At 42.1% G+C, this 20,194-nt stretch overlaps 1 protein-coding gene across 1 annotated transcript; it reads left to right on the forward strand.

Annotated features, from left to right (window-relative positions):
* Positions 1–1,272: 1,272 nt before the first annotated feature.
* On the forward strand, positions 1,273–19,895 carry LOC134439945 (uncharacterized). The gene is made up of 6 exons (XM_063189873.1): positions 1,273–2,928; positions 4,297–4,358; positions 5,004–5,042; positions 5,142–5,218; positions 8,012–8,067; positions 18,473–19,895. The coding sequence occupies exons 1-6, from the start codon at positions 1,273–1,275 to the stop codon at positions 19,373–19,375; spliced, it is 2,793 nt and encodes a 930-aa protein (XP_063045943.1). The 3' UTR covers positions 19,376–19,895.
* Positions 19,896–20,194: the final 299 nt, after the last annotated feature.

A 20,194-nucleotide genomic window follows, 5' to 3' on the forward strand; every position in this document is an offset into this window, starting at 1 on the left:
CGCGTATGTCTCCATGACTAAACTACCATCAGTTAATTTTTGTACCCTAGGAGGACCTTTGTAAACTGCAATATCTTCCACCTCATAGTTCTAATAATTACACATTACCAAGCTGACTCATAATGGTCTTTTCTTAGAGCTTTGAAGTGATACCACGTTTGTAGTGTTGTTGTTGGGAAGTTTTCTTTAGAGGGAAAATGTGACCTGTCAATAAAAGGCAAATTTTGGTTCAAGGAAAAGTAAGTGCTACTTTTAAGTGAGCAAATATGGTCTTAATCCCATCTTTGTATTTTATTTCAATCTCTTAAGAACACAATAAAACCATTCCTGAATAAAAGTAATATTGTTTGATTACAACATAGGTAAATAAATGTCCTCCAAAGTGTGAAATCTTTAATTTTGTTAGTAGCCAGAAATCAGATGGTATCAGCATTAGAAGGAGAGACACTATTAGAGCAAATTATTGATACTCATGAGATGTGATGTTTGAGGGAGACACTGAAGATTCAGAGACCTCCAAGTACTAATTTCTCGAAGGAAAACTAGAATCCGAACAAGCAGAACGTTACGTTCCTCACTGACGTCCAGTCGCCATCTGTGGAGCATGAGTAGAGTTTTCAGTACAATATACTTTTCAGTTTCAGTCGTCCGAAAGCACGTGCATTTGGCAAATAGCAGAGCCGGCCTGCCTTGCAGGTTGCAGCATAGATATTTCATTCATGCAGTTGACTGTCATTACATCCCACTTTCTGGATAGACACCACTAGTAGACAACATAATCATAATGTATGAACACAACGAGGAGGAGAGAATGTTCTGACATGTGGGAACACTTGATTCTGATCACAGTATATAGGCCTATGTATGTGCCATCGTTTTATGCAATTATGTTGTCTGCGCCAATCTCATCTGGATGTTCCTGTGCAATGACCCAATAATTTCGGGTTATCCAATATCCACACTTGTCGATGCATAATTGAGGGGACATCATCATCATATCGAATTGGGCCCATTTAATTGCAAACATGGCTTTTCACCAGGAGTGGCCCTGTTACTGAAAGTAAGGGGGGTGCTTATCGAGGGTGTGTTCGCCTGGTAACAGTAATGTAGATAAACATATCCATGCCTGCATTTTTTTTGCCTTTTATTTATTGCTTCTACTCTTCTTTTCTCTCATATTTTGAAACGTTAGGTCGCAAGCGACCGGCAATCTTCAGATCACCATGCTTAGGGATTGAAAGTCAGTTCATCGAGAGAACACACATACACGTCATGTCCCAGGACTATCCATTTCGAGGCTCCGAGAAGGGCTATGGGCAGCGAGACGACGACTACTATGAAGACACTGGCACACCTCGCCAGCCCCCTGGTGGTCGTGGTGATGCAGCTGCAGCGGAGCACGTCAGACCAGAAGTCAGGAGCCTCCTTGAGAGCTGTGGTCTGGACCCCGGTGACCTCTCTGCTCTAGCCGACCTGCCAGAGGACATGATCAACATGGACACTTTGCCCCAGCTGCTGAAGAAACTCTGGGAAAGTAAGAAGAGCAAGAAGTCTGAATCTCCCGCTTCTGGCTCTTCCCATTTCGCCGGCAGAAGTGGTGGTGATGATGGTGTCGGCTCACGACCAGCCTATGAGAGGGTGCGGCTTGGTAGTCCTCCAACTACACGGTCAGACCGGTCGGCCTACGACCGACCCACATCAGCTACCAGGGCACATGATGGGCCTCCACGCGGTTCAAATGACCCTCGCCGCCGAAACACTCGGACAGATCGTGACATCGACCTGAGGCCTGGCAAGTACGATCGGCCTACACCAGGTACCAGCACATGCGCTCGGTCCACATCAGACCATCAAGGCCGAGATAATTTGACGGATCGTGACATCAACCAGAGGTCTGGCACACGCGCTGCTCCCCACTCTCAACCAGCAACAAGAAGCGGCCGGTCAACAAGAGATGCGTACGGTGACATCGACCTGCGGCCTGGGTCACGTGATCGTTCCACACCTCCTAACAGCTTGTATGACCCTCACGGTCGTGACAATCGTGCGCACCGTGACATCGACCAGAGGCGTGGCATGTACGATCGGCCCACGTCAGAAACCAGATCATACGATAGACGCTCACATGCTCACAGCATGTACGATAGACCGACGTCTGCTACCAAATCACATAACCGTCACGGCCGAGACACTTTGACGGATCCTGACATTGATCGGAGGCCTGATTCATACGATCGTCCCACAGCAGGTACCAGAAAAAACGACCGGCCCACACCTGCAAACGGGTCATTTGACCCCCATGATCGAGAAAAACGTACATATCGTGACATCGACCTGAGGCCTGGTTCACACGATCGTACCACATCAGGTACCAGCACAAACAATCGGCCCACACCTGCTAACGGCATGTATGATAGGTCTTCGCCTGTTACTAGTACCAGCTCACATGACCCCCACGACCGTGAAACTTCGACGGATCGTGACATCAGCCAGAGGCAGGGTACATATGATCGTACCCCATCAGCTACCGGCAAAAATGATCGCTATCACTGGACAAGAGATGCTGGTCAACAACGTAAGCAATCCACAGATGATGACGACCCTGGAGGATCATTGGTGACGTGCGTTTCAAAGGAGGAGAGCACACCGCACCACATGATGACTTCGAAGAAGAACGCTGCCCCCCACTCTCAACCAAAAAGCCGTGATCGGTATCGCTGGACAAGAGAAGGTTTTCAACCCCGTAAGCAACTCACAGATGATTACAACGACAATCAAGGGTCATTGGTGACGTCTGTTACAAAAGAGGAGAGCACATCACACCACACAATGCCTTCAAAGAAGGAGGCGTCCGATTTCCACGGCAGGCATCCGGATGGTCTTCCATATACCTGCTCACTCTGCAATCACATTGTGGTTATCAACTGGGTAGGTCCGGTCCCTTTTCATCATTTGTGATTTCGTTCTCTTTCAGTGATCCTAATTTTCTTATCATTCATAAGAGTCCGGGGGGCTTATCTTGCGCTCTTTCTTGCGCACAGATCTAACCATGTGTGCCATCAGATACGCACAACTATGATCATGCGTGCCAGTGGAAGAAACACAACATTGCAAATAATATTCACTGTGCAGAACAGGTTACCCTAAAATGGTTTCCTTTGTCTTGCAATGGAATGTCTCTGTATGTTATCTGACAGACTTTACGTCTGTGTCTTTTCTTATTTTTGTTATTTTGAAGCACTTTGAAAGAATACCAAGTTTTAGCATCCTACCTCGAATGGTTTTGAGAAGATATTTTAATCATCTGTCCAAGCCAGTTGAGTTAAGGCGGATTCATACTTGGCGTAACTGGCGCTAACCTCCTTCATACCTCACTCGCGACGATGGCGTGCGTCGTCACGTGACCCAAAATGACGTCACACGCCCCTGGCCAGAGATTTTGATAGGAATCTAAACTCTCTCTGGTTGAACTCCTGCGACTGTTATGCAAATGAGCTATGACGCGGTTCGGCGACAGCCGCCACAACCAATGGGAATGTTGAAATGCTTGCATTCTGCTTTTAACTGACATACTCTGTTGCTTCAATCGCTCGTATCGCTCTCGCTACACAGCCTAGCAATTATCTGTCGTTTTATCTCGTCACGGCTCCAGTAGTATGCAGTGCACTCAAACAATCAAGCTACGCTATTTATACAGTATCTGGTAGACTGTCTTTTTAAGGCCTGTGTCTGTCTTCAAACTAAATCTTGAGGTGTTTATATTAGCTTGTAAATGTCCTGGGCTCAAAAAGTTACCGTGGAATCCAGGCTTTGGAGGGACCTCATCTACAAAACCATTAGAGGTAGGATGCTAAAACTTTGCATTAAAAGGTAAACGTCTGTGCAATATGAGGGGAGAATGGGGTAGAATGTTGTGTGTAGAGATGCACCGGATCCAAGATCCGGTTCCAGATCCGGCAGGGTAATAGGGTTTTTCACAGGATCCGGATCCGGTTCCAGGATCCGGTAGCCGAGGCTTTTCAGTCAAAACAGTTTGAGCCAACGTGATAAAAAGGGCCCACGTGTGTGAGTAGGCTATGTGTTTCAACCCTTTCGTAGGATCCGGTATCCGGTATCCGGTTCCGGATCCGGCAGGATCTTAAGCAGTGGATCCGGTATCCGGCAGGATCCTAAAAATCAGGATCCGGTGCATCTCTAGTTGTGTGTAATCTTGGCTAGAGGTGAGAGCATTAGCATGTTTTATTGCTTAAATTAAAAGTTTAATTATTTTGAATGCGTGTTGTGATTTTCATGAAGGACTGGATCCAACACATTAATTCGGCCCAGCATGCCGACAATCGGCTTGACCTTCTGCAAAGGTTTGTATGTTGTGCATGTTTGTAGTTCTAACATGTAGGTAATTTCAAGTGAAATCAGACACTTGATTCTACAGATTCTAATTAAACTTAGTGTCCCTTCATAGTGGCAAGGTAGAACCCCAGAACCGCATTTGTATGAACCGGACACTAAATGGACTACCAAAGTGTAAATAAGAGGGTAGGACACCATAGATTCATCCATGATTGTCCGTCAATTTAAATCAGTCAAAGATGTCTCTGATTTTGTTTGAAAGTTCTGGCTCTACAAATTGCACCAACATTATGAATACAACAATCATGTGAATCTGATTTATGAGGTATTGAAATATTTAAAATGAAATACAAAAAATACCCATATAACCCCATGCTGGAATGTATTTTGACCTATCCTCCCAAAATTTCTTGGTCTGCTTCTCCTTTAATATTTCTGCCAGATTCATGAAAATGCAGTTTTGGGGTTCTACCTTGCCATTAAAAAGGTATACAAAGTTTAATAGACATCCGTGTTGGTTGTCCCCAAAGTGTGATTTTATGTCAAATGACCCACACAGTAGCAGTGGTTACGGTAGCAATTAAAAATTCAATAGAAGTGGCAACCTGTTGTGGTGAATTACATGTAACTTTCATTTGTTTATGCAATTGCAGATATCCAGCGTGGGACTGCCAGATCAATTCATACAGACCGTAAGCATTAGCTTTTTTTTTACATTTGAAGTTGTCAATCATGCAGATATTTTTGCTGACTGTAATGCTAATTGTGAACCTCTCAAACCTCTATCTAAGGGATGAGGAGCATCCTTTTAAATCATGGCAAAAACCAAGAACCTTGATAGCACTGAAGAGATCGAGCGAGCCCACAGGTAAGATTCTTCATATAAAGCTTTGGAATGAAACGGAAATGCATTGAGTGCGTCAGAGATTTTCAGTAAGGTAACCAAGATCATGCATAGCATGTGTCAACAATGCAAGTGGGATCACGTCCTCAAGTGCTAAATGGGCATGACTCTCCCATTAAACTATCTATTCGGAACCCATCGATAGTCTCCTAAATATTCATGTCAGCTATTTTACATTACATTGCATTTGGCAGATGCTTTTTAATCCAAGAGACTTACAATCGAGGACATAATCATAGTCATCATCACTATCAGATACAAAGTGTACAGGAAATATTCAGAACAAGTGCAGATTCTAAGTAGGGTTATATATTTTTTTGCTTAAAGGGACACTGTGTGAGATGTTTACTTGTTTTTTTCCAGAATTCATGTTGCCCATTCACTAATGTTACCTTTTTCATGAATACTTACCGCCACCATCAAATTCTAAGTATTTATTATGACTGGAAAAATTGCGCTTTTCATACATGAAAAGGGGGATCTTCTCCATGGTCCGCCATTTTGAATTAACAAAAATAGCCATTTTTAGCTGCAAAAATGACTCTACTTGGACCATACTAGGAAATGTTTGTTAATTACTTGGTAAACTTTCATGTAAAGATCAAATTTGGCAATAGGCAGCCCAGTTTCAATGAGCAGCATATTTGCAGTACCTTTTTTGACCATTTCCTGCACAGTGTCCCTTTAAAGCTAGATTTATGCTTCGGACGCATAGCCTCTGCGTCCGTCCGTTTTCTGTCTGTGCGAGTCCACGCCCCCCTCTCAGAGGCTCTGCGCCCGTCGTCGAGCGCCTCGAAAAAATTCTAACTATCCGTCGGACGGACGCGGAGTACGCAGACAAAACGGCGCTATGATTGGTCGTCTCGCTACTTCCTTGTTCTGTTCTTGTGGCAGCGCAATGCCAGTAGTTTGCGAGAGCAGAGCAGAGCTGAATTCTGTTAAAAACGATATTAATGCCTTGTTTGTAAATGTGTGTAAATACACGAAGCTACAAGCTAAATAAACAATGCATCAGTTGAACACTCGTGGCACAATGCCTGCTACCGTTCCTCCACCGAATGTAAACACACATCGGCAGAATCAACTGTCTTTACATGCTTGCATTTTCTGCCCGTGAAAACAGACTGGGTATGTCAAATAATGATACCAGTTCATTGCCTTTGCAATTTCTGTGAAAATACCTAGCTAACCGGGATAGAAAGCAACATTGTTTAATAATGACCGCAGTGCTTACAATGTAGTGAAAGTAATCGCGCAATTTCACATGTGGCTCGTGACGAGACCTCGGACCTCGCAGAACTCGCAGATGCATGAATACAATGTTGGTTCGTGGCCACTCCCACGCGAGTTTTGACGAGCGCAGTTGCAGAAGTCTAATCTGACCTTGAGGGTCAAACACGTCCAAAATGGAATTGTCATTCAGTGTAACGGATACCTTTTGCTGACTGAAACTGCAAAAAAACATGACTCTTTTTATTACATTTTTTTCCAGTGAATTCATGAAAGCCTCGGCTATCATCCATTCACTTGAAACAATTTTAAAATCTTGTTTTTTTACAGTTACAGTCAGCAGAAGATATCTGTTACACTGAATGACAATTCCTTTTTAGACGTCTTTGACCCTTAAGTAGGGTTAAGTAGAGCACACACTCTCATGCCATAGACCAGGGGTCAGGAACCTTTTTGGTGGAGAGAGCCATAAACGCCAAAATTTTAAAAGGAAATTTTCATGAGAGCCATACCATTTTAAAAACACTGAATACAATCAATGCAAGCATGTATTTAAATTAAGCTCAACAATTTTAGAGTGTACTGTCAAGTTATTGCTTTTATTGATAAAAGGTAAGTTTAGGGTTGCCAACTGTCAACTTCATTATGGTGAAGGTCTGGGAGAATTCTGTATTTCTTAGATGTAATTTCCTGCATTTTAACCTCCCTTGTCCCATTTCAACTCAATATGGAACACGTATGTTTATTTATAAATACAGGACGATTCCATATTTCAAGGGATGGTTGGCAACCCTAGATAAGTAAGAGCCATACAGTTCACAAAAGAGCCCCATGTGGCTCTAGAGCCATAGGTTCCTGACCCCTGCCATAGACTCTGGCGCGGGACTGGGACAGATCAAGCATTAGTACAGCAGATAGTCACGAAAGAGAAGAGTCTTTACTTGGTTTGTGAAAGTTGAAAGATCTGTGCTTAGTCTTACTGCTTGTGGGAGATTGTTCCACCATTGAGAAGCAGTGAGAGAACAGTCTTGACTGAGATCGGTTAGAGCGAGCAGGTGACCGGGCCATTTGATTGCAGCTCAGTTCCTTACGTCACATTGGTTACAGAAGACTCTTATTATGAACCATCTCGTCCATTATCAGTCGTCTCTGGTGTGACCGCTCCACTTCCACCAGATGGCTGAAGATGAAAAAAGTATGTTTTATTAGAGTACTTGAGTGAACTGTGGAGAAAGAACATGGCCACGGGGGACCACAGTGAAGCCCCACAATCATCATTCTGAGCACATGTAGACGTCCGCAAGATAGCCTGGTAAGCCACACTATGACATGAAAAGTTAAGTCTGACAGGACATGGTTAAGAGAGCTGAGGGCTGTGAGTGGGACCCAACAGTTATTGTTCAGACAGCTATGCAAGAGCAGTTCGATGTCAAATAGCCATAAATAACAGGGATTTTTTTCTTTCATAATTCCCAAATGATTCATGAAGCCTTTTGACATGATTACACTTTTTTCATATCCTTGTAGAAGAAGCACCTTCAAATAAGAGGCCTAACCTAGAGAAAACTCCAGAAAAAACAGAGGTAAGTTTCAATGTCCTAATTTACCAAGTTATCATAGAAACCAGTGCAGGTATGAGCGGAAAATTCATTGTATGACCGGGCTAATGTGAGTTTTACAAAACATATGCACTATGTCAACCCTATTGTAACAACAAGCGTCTGTCGATCAATCTGGTACCTGAAAGCCATTGCAATTAGCATAATAATTACACCTACTGTAAAACAAGCTGAAGAAGCCTACACCCTGAGTTTATGACACTGAGAGACGCAAACGGGCTAAATCAAAGCCGTTTCTGGTTGACTGACAGCTTGGAGTCAGGTATTTGAAATTGTATGTCCATGTGCTGTTTGGGAATGACATTAAAAGGGTGGGTTGGTAGCAGAGATATGGACTTGTGACTTTTGACTTGGACTGACTTGTGACTTGAGTCACCAATGACTTGACTTGACTTGTATCATGGTTATTCATGGTTTTCAGGTTTTTTCAGCATGGTTTGTGTCTATGGTTTAACCATAGACCATTATGGTTAGGGAGTTGGACTGAAGATCACAGAGTTGCAGGTTTGAATCCCACCCTTAGGCCTACCTCTTCCTACGCCTCCATCCATGACTGAAGTGCCCTTGATCAAGGCACCTAACCCCACATTGTTCCAAGGACTGTCATTAATATGTGCATTGGATAAAAGAAGGGGCAACTAAGTGTAATTTAATGTATAATAAACCGTGGTAAAACCATGGAAAGGAGGTCACTTGCGCTCTAGCTTTCTTGGTGCTCACAGTCTGGGACTGTATTCAGTTTAGAGCAAGCTGGTCCACTTCAAAGGAGACTGGGCCAAGGATGACTGGGGCACACAGTCTATGTTTTTCTGTTATTATTGTGGTGCGAGCATGATTAACGTTTCGACGCAGTGCGTCTTCATCAGAGTCAAAAGAAAGTAATCCTTGGTAAAACCATGGTTAGTTTTCAGAGTAAATCCATGGTTCATTTTATAGATAAACGTAGTCAAACCAAAAACCATGCCGAACCCTGCTCATAAAAGCATGAAATCATGGTATACCATGGTCGATTTTCGTAAGGGACATGACTGGCGAAGGGGGACATGCAAAGCAATATTGAGAGGTAATGAATATATGACCAAAAATAATTGTCAATATTACACAGAATACAAGGTGACTTGTTAAGGACTTGGAAAAAACAAGACTTGGACTTGACTTGGCTTTGGCACGACTTGGACTTGACTTGGTCAAATGTGTCGTAACTTGTGACTTGACTCGGACTTGAGACTTACTTGAGACTTGCATATTAGTGACTTGGTCCCATCTCTTGTTGGTGGTGGATCTACTGACTGGGTTCTCATTTCTTGTGACTGTGTTATCATGCCATGTCTTCTTCACATGACAACATGTAATGTGTTTCCTGTAGTACTCAAATGGGTTTATGGATGGGGGTGCTTGGCTGGAGTCTACCTCTATATGGGGGGCTTTGCCATGGTCAAGTTTTGGAACCCCTGGCCTAATTCATGGATTGTCCAGGATACAGTTTAACATACAGGGTGGGCAGACTTATTAGGCAAGCACGTTTGTTGACCATATAACCCATTTTATGCATATTTTCCCACACCAACCTGAATCCCACCATGAAATCCTATTGGTTTTAAGCATTCCAGGTCTACTCAACAAGACTCAAGTCTAAGTCAAGATTGGGTCAGGAAATCTCTGAAGGCAGACTTTCAATGGTTTTATGAACTAATGAAAGATGAGCCCATGGCTGGATCAATAATGTGTTCAGATGTCCACTCAGATGCCAACAAGGTCGTCTTGCATAGAGATCATTGTATTTTTGAAAAATGCACACATTTTACTCTACCATTCGAAATATTTCTTCTACAAACCCCAACTCCGATGAAGTTGGGACATTTGGTAAACAGTGAATAAAATCAAAATGCTATCATTTTCAAAACATTCAATCTATTCATTAGATGGAGAATAGTGAAAAGACAACATATTAAGTGTTAAAACCGAGAAAAAATATTGTTTTGGGGGACATATGTACTCATTTCTAATTTGATAAATCCAACACGTCTCAAATAAGTTGGGACGGGGATCAGTGAAATTTAGTAAACATCCAAATAAGATAAAACAACTAAGAAGAACATTTCAAAATGAATTGTACTGACGGACAATATAGGTGTCCAGGTATAAGATCATCACAGAGAGGCTGAGTCACTCAGAATTAAAGATGCAAAGGGAATAATTACCATAGTTATTACATACATTTTTGAATTCCCTTTGATTTACCACGATTGAGTGTATATAAGACATATTTTTGTTAATAAAATCATTGTATAGGTGCATGACATCATGAAATATATATTGGCTGTAGTCTCACTCTAGCACTCCAGGAATTAGAGCTATTGAAAATTGACCATATTAAGAATGCTTAATGCATGAAAATGATACAGGGGTGTAACATTCTCCTAAGCACCTGAGCTCACTTGAAACAGACCCAGAAGACATGGGAAACTGTCCTTTGCTTACAGAAGTCAGCAGAAGTTGTAGAAGTCCATTCTTTTTGACAATAATAGAGCATTGCACATCCTGTGCTACAGTGAAAATGGACCATCCAACTTGTGTTAGTGCTAGCTTCAAAAGTCAGCCTCCATGATGGCATGCGGGTGCAGTAGTGCATTGGTTAAGATGTTCTCACTCATCTGTAGAGTTAAATACAGTGCTGAATGGTATAAATGGGTTTTAAACAGCATGAAAAGCCACTCATGCATTATATTTTGAAGGGAGATCTTCGATTACTGCCACATAGTAATGTCAAATTGCATTCTCTACTATGTTTTAACAGTTTGGCTCCATCATAAGGACCAGCAGGTGATAAAATGGTGGGCTTTTGGTCAAGAACTGTCACACTGTAAGCACTACTGAAAGGAAAACATTGCGAAACATGACAAGGAATACACCCACCATTTAAGCTGGTGAAATCACGTCCAAGATAGGAATTAACACTGTTTTTTATATAAATTCATCAATCGGTTAATGTATTTAACTGTTAAGTGTTGTCTTTTGTTTTGTTTTTAGTCTTCCTCGACATTTGCTGCCATTTATTGTCCCCGTCCCAACTCTTTTGAGACGTGTTGGATTTATCAAATTAGAAATGAGTACATATGTCCCCCAAAACAATATTTTTTCTCAGTTTTAACACTTAATATGTTGTCTTTTTACTATTCTTCATCTAATGAATGGATCAAATGTTTTGAAAATGATAGCATTTTGATTTCATTCACAGTTTACCAAATGTCCCAACTTCATCGGAGTTGGGGTTTGTAGAATCTGTCAGTAGGTTTGGTCAGAGCCGTAGATAGAAAAAAGTTACTGCATTTCCATAGGGTCCTGCAGAACTTCCGCCGAAAAAATCGGCAGCGAAAATGTGTGGAATTAGTACATGTAACCTAGCCATACTAACACAAATCTATGGCAAATATATGGATGGGTTAAGCTGCAACCTCAGAGGCTTGCGTAAGACCATGTGACCAGAGAATAATGTAAGGGCCTCCGCACATCAGCTCCGACAAAGTGCTGAGCACTGCTCCGCCAAAGTTTGATTCCTTTGATTTCAATACAACCCCACACACCTGCGCCGATGTCCGCGAACATTCACGGATGTCGGCTAGCGAGTAGAGATGAGTTCTATTTTGTCCGAGCTGCCCATTGACTATCCATGCTATGTTCGTGTGAAATTGGGTTTGGAATTTCAGAATTGTGTCGGAAGCGAAAGTGTTCCGCAGTGTTGTCGGAGCCAATGTGCGGAGGCCCTAACTGTGTTCTATCTACGGCTCTGGGTTTGGTAGATGGCCTACTTTTAACCTGAAATGGTGCAGCTAGCAGCTATCTTTAATGATACCACATCATGCCAGTTCCTACCTCCACATTGCTGGCGTCTGAGTGAAGCTCTGTATCCATTACTGTCTTCAGATATTTCTTGACCCAGTCTTGACTTAATTGTGTTGTTGAGTGGTTGTCTGGTGCCAGCCTTTTTTTTTTACCTTGGCTATGCCTCTGAGTGCCTAATACCTTGCTCTTCTGGACACTCGATATAGTTTTAGTTCTGAAGTATGACAGCACTTCAGGGTAATAATTTTCAGGTAGTTTCACCTTTTCTAAAGCTTACATTTCTTGTGACCCCAATGGCTTTGTAACAGTGTGTTTAATACTTATAATACTGATAGCAATTTCCTAGAGGAAAATAAAGCTGCCTTATAATTATGTACACCTAATATAGGGTGTTGGGCTCCTTAGATCACACCCTCTCTTTTTATACAAATGTGCATGACCTGCAAACAAATGCTTAAATCCAATAGGATTTCAGGTACATACAGGTTGCATAAATTGGATGATATGATCAAAAACGTGTTTCCCTAATAATTTTGCACACCCTGTATATAGTAGATCGAATGCTGAAAATGACCAAGAAGAGAAAAAAATGAATGTCAATACTTGAGAATAGACGTCTGGAGTTTTGAGAGGCTGGAGACTAGGGCTGTAACGATATTGTATCGAACCCAGAAATCGCGATACACAGTCACGATACTGTATCGTGATACAAGGAGGCAGTATCGTGATACACCTTTTCAAAGTTTTGTTATCCGTCAGTCCAGAAAACAACCACATGATATGAAGTGACAGTGATTCCAAGCATAGCATCATCACTATTATAGTTAAACTTTTTAAAAATTATTAGTAGCCTCTTGTAACCTATTCTGCCTATAAACTATCAGTTTTTATTCATAATGTTATTTTATAATCTTGTCAAATGTGAAATCGTGGGGTGTAAGCTTATTGGACAGTAGGTCATTAATCGTGACACAAACCGAATCACGAGTTGAGTGTATCGTTACAGCCCTACCGGAGACGCGTTGGAATAGAGGTCATGAATGATGTTGGACTGTTCTCGAGCAAGCCATTGCTGTTAGAGAACAAGTGATGGTGGAGTGACCTTGAGTAAGCCACTATTGATGTGGAAAGGAAAACTAAGAAGGCAGGAGAGCTTAGGAAAAAATCAAAATGGCCAAAGAAGCTGTATGCTTCATATTGCTGATGCTGGCCATGGGGGGAATGCTCGAAATGGTTTGGGATGAGAGTGGAATTTTATGATGGTGCTGCCCTGGGCTACTGCCGGCTGACATCATGTTTTTGTGCATGTACCGCATGCTAGGACATTCTGTGTGGTGGTGCGACACCTTTTAAAGTTCAGTCGTGCTCCTCAAACGCAACAGCAATGCACTGTCATGCACTTTTGTCACATGACGAGGTTTGCACAGTTTTCCCGCCCTGGAAAAAATGCTCTGCTGTGCCCTGACTACAACCATCCCTAAACCTTACCTGTCAGCAATGTTTCTGCCGTTTTACTTTTGCCAAGAACAGCGAAATAAGCAATGGCTAGGCGAATTTGTCAAATTGTGCCCAGACCAAAACCGCCCGTAAACCTAACTGGTCACAGGGCGTTGCGGAGCACACTTTTAACTTGCAAAGCCGCAGTGCACACACGCAATAGTCGGTTCAAATCAAATCTTTACGCTGTCATGATGCCATGTTGGTTTGCCACAGCGGTTGTACTCTACTACTGTATTATCGATAGAATGGTGATAGGATATATGTTTGTTACCTCACAGGAAAATCTGTTAGGACCAGAGGTTATCTGCGAGCCCACCACCAAGACAGTCGAAAACCTACAAGTCAATAATGAAGTGGAATCGGGTGCACCGACCAACTCCACAAGCGCACCACCGTGTGAAAAGGAAAAAGCCACTGAAGATGAAGGCACAATAGGTGAAATCACATCTGTACCTGAGCAGGACAAAGATATGGGCGAAGAACAACCTAAACAGGGAAGAGTTAGGGTTACCCGGTTTTTCACATACCATCCAGAGAAATGGAACATGCAAGGGATGCCAATGATCATACATAAGGGTTTCCTGTGGTCAACCATTTACTGGGCTGACTGGTGTGCCAATGACGACAAATTGCATGTAGATATGATGATAAAAACTGGGCGCAATAATCTGCATCTATCCCCGGGCGACAGAGAGTCTAGGCAAGGGAGGTCGACCTTGATGATTGACCTCCAAGCATCCAGCCGACCTGGGCTTATACACTGGTCGAGACGAAGAAGAGTGCCTGTAAATGTGAAAATCTGGTATGACCGGACCCATGGGATCCCATGGGCTGAGGTCATAGATGCCAATAACCCAGACATTTGGAGGATTCTTTTCCTGCCCGACAACTTGGAGAAAGACAAGGCATTACTGGACCACCTGGAAAAATAATTTTATTTGTGCCATCTTGATCATCACTTGAGTCTGAACCACATTAAGATCAACACTTATCATCATCATCATCATATTATTATTATTATTGGTAGTAGTGTTATTATTTTTTATTAATATTGTTATTGCTATAATTTTTTATTTAGTTCAATTAGCAGTTAATACAGTGATATCTGGTTGCATGTTGTTATTCAGACTTTGTGAATGACTCAGGGGATTCATAATCTGCAATATTTCATTATCATTGACAGAGGACCTGATGACAAACCAGCTTGCTTTTTGGGCCTAATGGAGGGAATCTCTAGTTGGTGTCTGAAGGGCAGGGTACAGAGTCCTGAAAAAAATTAAGCCAGTGGAAGGCTATGAACACCGCATTTGAAAAACACAGTTGAGTAAACCCTTGCTTGAGTAAATGGATTTTCAAAGGACGTACCAGAGGATAAGTCTCAATAGTTATGTTACTTAACACGTCTGTGCCTATGCATTTACCCTGTTTCACTGATGGCACATTCAGGCCAACTTAGAACCGTACCTGTGCCTGTTTCCGCACCTAATTGCAAACTCACCGGCGTGTTCATGACGTAGATCTAAACGTTTGCGAACTGTAAAGTTGGTTTGCACTGCGAACCAAAAATACTTGTTGTTTTTCTCCGTAAATCGTGATGACAACATGGACGTTAGAAGGTTCATCCCGGTAACACGGTTAAGAACGGAAAAGTTCAGAGGCCCGTATGAACTCCAGTGGTTCACAGGTAAGCACTTAAGTGCCAAACATAACTGGTGCGGGCACCAGCACCGGTCTGGTTGACCTGAAAACGGTAAGAGTGAACTTTCTATTATGAGTAGTAGCAGAAATTATTTAGTGTGTCCTTAAATCTGTCACTGTTATTATTATTAATAATAATAGTTATTTTCAGTAAAATAATTTACTTATTACTTATTAAAGGTGCACTGTGTAGGATTGTGGCCAGCGTAGGTATTGCAAATATGCAGCTCAGTGAAATTGTGCTGCCTATTGTCATATTATATATTTTTTTTATTAATATTTACTACGGAATAAACTAATTGTTAGGCTATTAGTATGACCAAAGTAAAGTAAGTTTTGCAGCTAAATGTCTATTTCTGGAAATTCAAAATGGCAGACATCATCTACCTTTTCATGAATGAAAAATGCAATTTTCCCCATTTTAGAATTTGATTGTGACATTGAGTACTTGTGAAAAAGTAACATTTGTGTATGGACAGCTGGAATTCTGGAAATAAACTACTGAAAATACACAGTGCACCTTTAATATGTAAGAATCTATTGTTGTTTCAGACTATAAAGGGGATCTGAAATCTCTCCTTGTACTTTGTACTTCATTTTCATTTTGCTTTGAAGGAAGATCTGTAACACTTTTCTTTTCAAATGAATTTTCATGCATCTGCAAAGACACTGCTCATATATGAGCATTATTTTGTTCAGTTGTGACTTTTGGTTAACTGTGTTTTAACAGTTTTTTCCTGAACCAAAGCTCCTCCCCTAAAAATAACTTGAGCACGAGATAATAAAGTTATACTATGACCAGTGGTGTAGTCTTACTTTTTTGTGGTGGGTATACTGTACTGTATATTTGACCATTTTTTTTGTGGTGGGTATCAGGGCTGTAGTACTCGAGTCCGGACTCGGTCCGAGTCCGGACTCAAGTGTGTTTTTTTTACTTGTCTTGAACTCGCTATCAATTGGACTCAGACTTGTCTTGGACAGGACTCGACCAGGTCTGTCTTTATTTTGTTTAGAACATTGACTACCATAAAAATTCAAGAGTGGAGCTAGAAATCCAGCAACATACAAGTTTGTCTTCACATCCATGGCATATGGATTACCTTCAAACATCTGCTTTATTGATATTCATCCTTTTCATTGTTTAACACTGACCGGCATGTGACTCGGACTTGGACTCGAATCCTTTTGGACTCGGTCTTGTCTCGGACTCGAACCTCTTTGGACTCGGACTTGTCTCGGACTTGATTATTCTGGTCTTGGACTTGTCTTGGACTCTACAAAGGTGGACTTGACTACAGCCCTGGTGGGTATATTGAATTGAAGATACAGGCTGGTGTTCTACCTGCTGGGCATTGCTGTCTGATGCGCCTCCTCCAGTGCCTTTACGCAAGTGTGCCATGTACACCCCTGGGCTTGGGCGGGTCATCAACTGGGGACCACCAGTCATTGATGTTTTGCTCCTTTAACCCCAGTGTATATTTGTGCTACTCTAAATAATGGATCAATCGATTTTAAGTGGGGCAGAGCCATACAGGAGGAGAGTCGGGCAATCTCCACTGTGTCCCAGGGCCGACTTCCGCATTAGCAAAATTAGCTGTTTAGCGTCTCAGAGCTGCTTAGCGTTGCGAATGTTAGTGCCTAGAAGTGGGCGTAGCTCACAGCAAATGCAATGCGATGCAATGCAGGGAATATGACAAGACTTGCTGTTCGTAGTAATAACTTCAGATAAACATCACAGATGGTAAAACTGTTGTGGTTATCATTACCGAGACAGTTGATAGTTTACATATTTGTGGTGATTACCCTGCAGTATAGTTCGAGACCGTGCCTAAAGCGGCTGTCTTTCCATAGACTCAACATAGAACAACCACATAAGAAGCCAAAAATAAGGACTAACGATGTCATTGAAAGGCGGGGCTGCAATTTATTTCCTGGTCCTCCATTTGCGCAACTCTCCTCCTGTATGGCTCTGCACTGGGGTATACTGAATTTTGAGGTGGGTATAGAGCTCGAAAGTCCCGCCCCTTAGTTCCGCGTTTCACGGGACCTAAGCTGACCATCTAACAACGTGGTAGAGAGTAAATATCTTCTGATCTCAGTCATGATATGCGCTGGGCTACAAATATGCTGTTTAAGATGATAGATAAAGATTATTCATGCAGAAGTATCAATGTTTTGTTCCGAGGCCGTCGCCATGAAAAATGTGAAGAAACACAGCTTTCTAAAAAATTTGGGGGTTTGTACGAAAAATTAAGCAAAAATATCAGAAACAACATATATGGAGCTCGTAGCACAACTCGAAGGGGATCGAAATGCCATTTTAATACCGCCATTGGATTACATGCTACGATTTTCGGCTAAAAGCGCCGTTGAGGTCCCATGAAATCGGGGGAAGTGACGTCACTTTCTAGCTCTATACTGTGTATAGCCTACCTGCGTTTTACGTAGACTACACCACTGACTATGAAGTATGAAGATGAACACTGCTAGTTGGCCTCCGTTACATTGGGAGCAAGCTGAGTGTGGCGTGGAACGTTAGTGAGCCTCCCTCATGAAGCCTCATACAGTATCGGTAGTGCTAGGCTATCGGACTGGTCCTTTAGCTCAGCGGTATCGTGCTGTGCCTCTCGTATCCGAACTGTTGCGTTGACCAGGAGATGGCGAGTTCGAGATTGGGACCGTATCAGTGTCCAAACAAATTAACAAATTGTGGAGAAAATAGTAAACTTATAGGAGCTTCATGGTGAAGTATATATGCAGTAGGCTAGGCCTAGAGCTAAAGGTTTGAAAAGGGGTCTTCGGTAACGACAATGACATTGTGCTTACCTGATTTTATTGTCTTAAAAAAAATCTTGACTGTGGTGACGAATATGCTGGACACATTTTGATCAATCAGAAAATTATAGTAAATATTGTTTTACACGCACTATGTGCATATCTGTAGAACCTCTTCAATATGGTCATCCACATCATGGTGATATTTTTCAGTTCCATCAATGCATTTTTGTATTTTAAGTCACTTGAAATGATGATGTCTGTCCTTGGGACAATCATTTTTACAGGGTGTGGGCAGGTTTATAACAGTGAAAAGTAATAACGTTACACTTAAATATTTCAAACAACTGTACATTTGTGTAACAGACCCATTGGTCATTACCTGGATTCATTGTGTTCATGAAAATTTAGTTGGTTCAAATCAGCATGCCATCTTTACAGTCTGTCATGATGCATGTCATGTTGGTTTGCCACAGTGGCTGTATTCTAGTTTGGACTCTTGCTTACTGTATTAATGATAGAATGGTAAAAGGATATGTTTGTTACCTCACAGGAAAATCTGTTAGGACCAGAAGCTATCTGCGAGCCCACCACCAAGACATTCGTAAACCTACAAGTCAATGACGAAGCTCTTGAAGTGGAATCGGGTGCACCGGCCAACTCCACAAGCGCACCACCCTGTGAAAAGAAAAAAGACACTGAAGATGAAGACACAACAGGTAAAATCACATCTGTACCTGAGCAGGACAAAGATGCGGGCGAAGAACAACCTGACCAACAACCTTTCGTCCTAGTAAAGAGCAAAAAGGCAGATGGAAGAAAGACACAGAGACAGAATAGGAAACAGGTCGTTCAATGGCTCGCAAAACGTCTCGCACCAAATGCAGAAGCGATGGGAATTGAACATGACCAGAAAGAAGAGGCCGAAGCGAAACTCCTCAAGTCCCCAGTGCCCATGCAGGAGGAGAGTCTGGAAGGAGCAGGGCCTCATCTGGCTGACGAAAAGTGGATTTGCCCGTCGGGAAGTGTTGCGATTACCCGTTTTTACACATACCATCCAGGAAAAGGGCACAAGAAAATCATGCCGTTAGTCATAAAAAAGGGTTTCCTGTGGTCAACCATTTACTGGGCTGAGTGGCGTGCCGATGACAAATTAGATGTGAATAGGATGGTAAGTACCGGGCGCAATAATCTGCATCTATCCCCGGGCGACAGAGAGTCCAGGCAAGGGAGGTCGATCTTGAAGATTGATCTCCAAGCATCCAGCCGACCTGGGCTTAGACGCTGGTCGAGACCACACATTGTGCCTGTAAATGTGAAAATTTGGTATGACCGGACCTACAAGATCCCATGGGCTGAGGTCATAGATGCCAATAACCCAGACATTTGGAGGATTCTTTTCCTGCCCGCCAGCAAGGAGAAATCCAAGGCATTACTGGACCACCTGGAAAAATAATCTTGATCATCACTTGAGTCTGAACTACATTAATTTGAACGCCATCATCTTATTCATTATTATTTTTATTTTTATTACTATTATAATTGTTAATTTTGTGCAATTAGCAGTAAAAGTTAATACAGTGATATCCGGTTGCATGTTGTAATTCAGACTTTGTGAATGACTCAGGGAATTCATAATCTGCAATATTTCATTATCATTGACAGAGGATCTGATGACAAACCAGCTTGCTTTTTGGGCCTAATAGAGGCAATCCCTAGTTGGTGTCTGAAGGGCAGGGTACAGAGTCCTGAAACAAATTAAGCCAGTGGAAGGCTATGAACACCCATTTGAAACATGAAACACAGTTGAGTAAACCCTTGCTTGAGGACATGGAGAAGATCTACCTTTTCATGAGTTGAAAAATTCCACTTTCCCCATCTTAGAATTTGATGGGGACATTAAGTACTTGTGAAGAAGTAACATTTGTGTATGGACGGCAGGAATTCTGGAAATAAACTACTGAAAATACACTGCACCATTAAATGTAAGAATCTATTCTTGCATTGTTGTTTCGGATATAAAATATCTCATAAAAGGGATCTGAAATCTCTCCTAGTACTTTGTGCTTCATTTTAATTTTGCTTTTTAAAGGAAGATCTGTAACATTTTTTTTCTTTTCAAATGTGTTCTCATGCATCTGCAAACGCACTGCCCATATATGAGTGTTATTTCGTTCAGTTATGACTTTTCAGTTAACTGTGTTTTAACAGTTTTTCCTTACCCAAAGCTCCTCCCCTTAAAAGTCCTTAAACCACCACCGTCTCCTCCCTTCAG

The sequence above is a fragment of the Engraulis encrasicolus genome, chromosome 23 (assembly GCF_034702125.1).
Source record: "Engraulis encrasicolus isolate BLACKSEA-1 chromosome 23, IST_EnEncr_1.0, whole genome shotgun sequence".
Taxonomy (NCBI): domain Eukaryota; kingdom Metazoa; phylum Chordata; class Actinopteri; order Clupeiformes; family Engraulidae; genus Engraulis; species Engraulis encrasicolus.

Excerpts from the sequence above, each read along its gene's own strand:
- LOC134439945 (XM_063189873.1), top strand. The coding sequence starts at position 1,273 with ATGTCCCAGGACTATCCATTTCGAGGCTCCGAGAAGGGCTATGGGCAG. Across the intron at positions 5,043-5,141 it reads CAGATCAATTCATACAGACC|GGATGAGGAGCATCCTTTTA; the intron begins GTAAGCATTAGC and ends CCTCTATCTAAG. Across the intron at positions 8,068-18,472 it reads AAACTCCAGAAAAAACAGAG|GAAAATCTGTTAGGACCAGA; the intron begins GTAAGTTTCAAT and ends GTTACCTCACAG.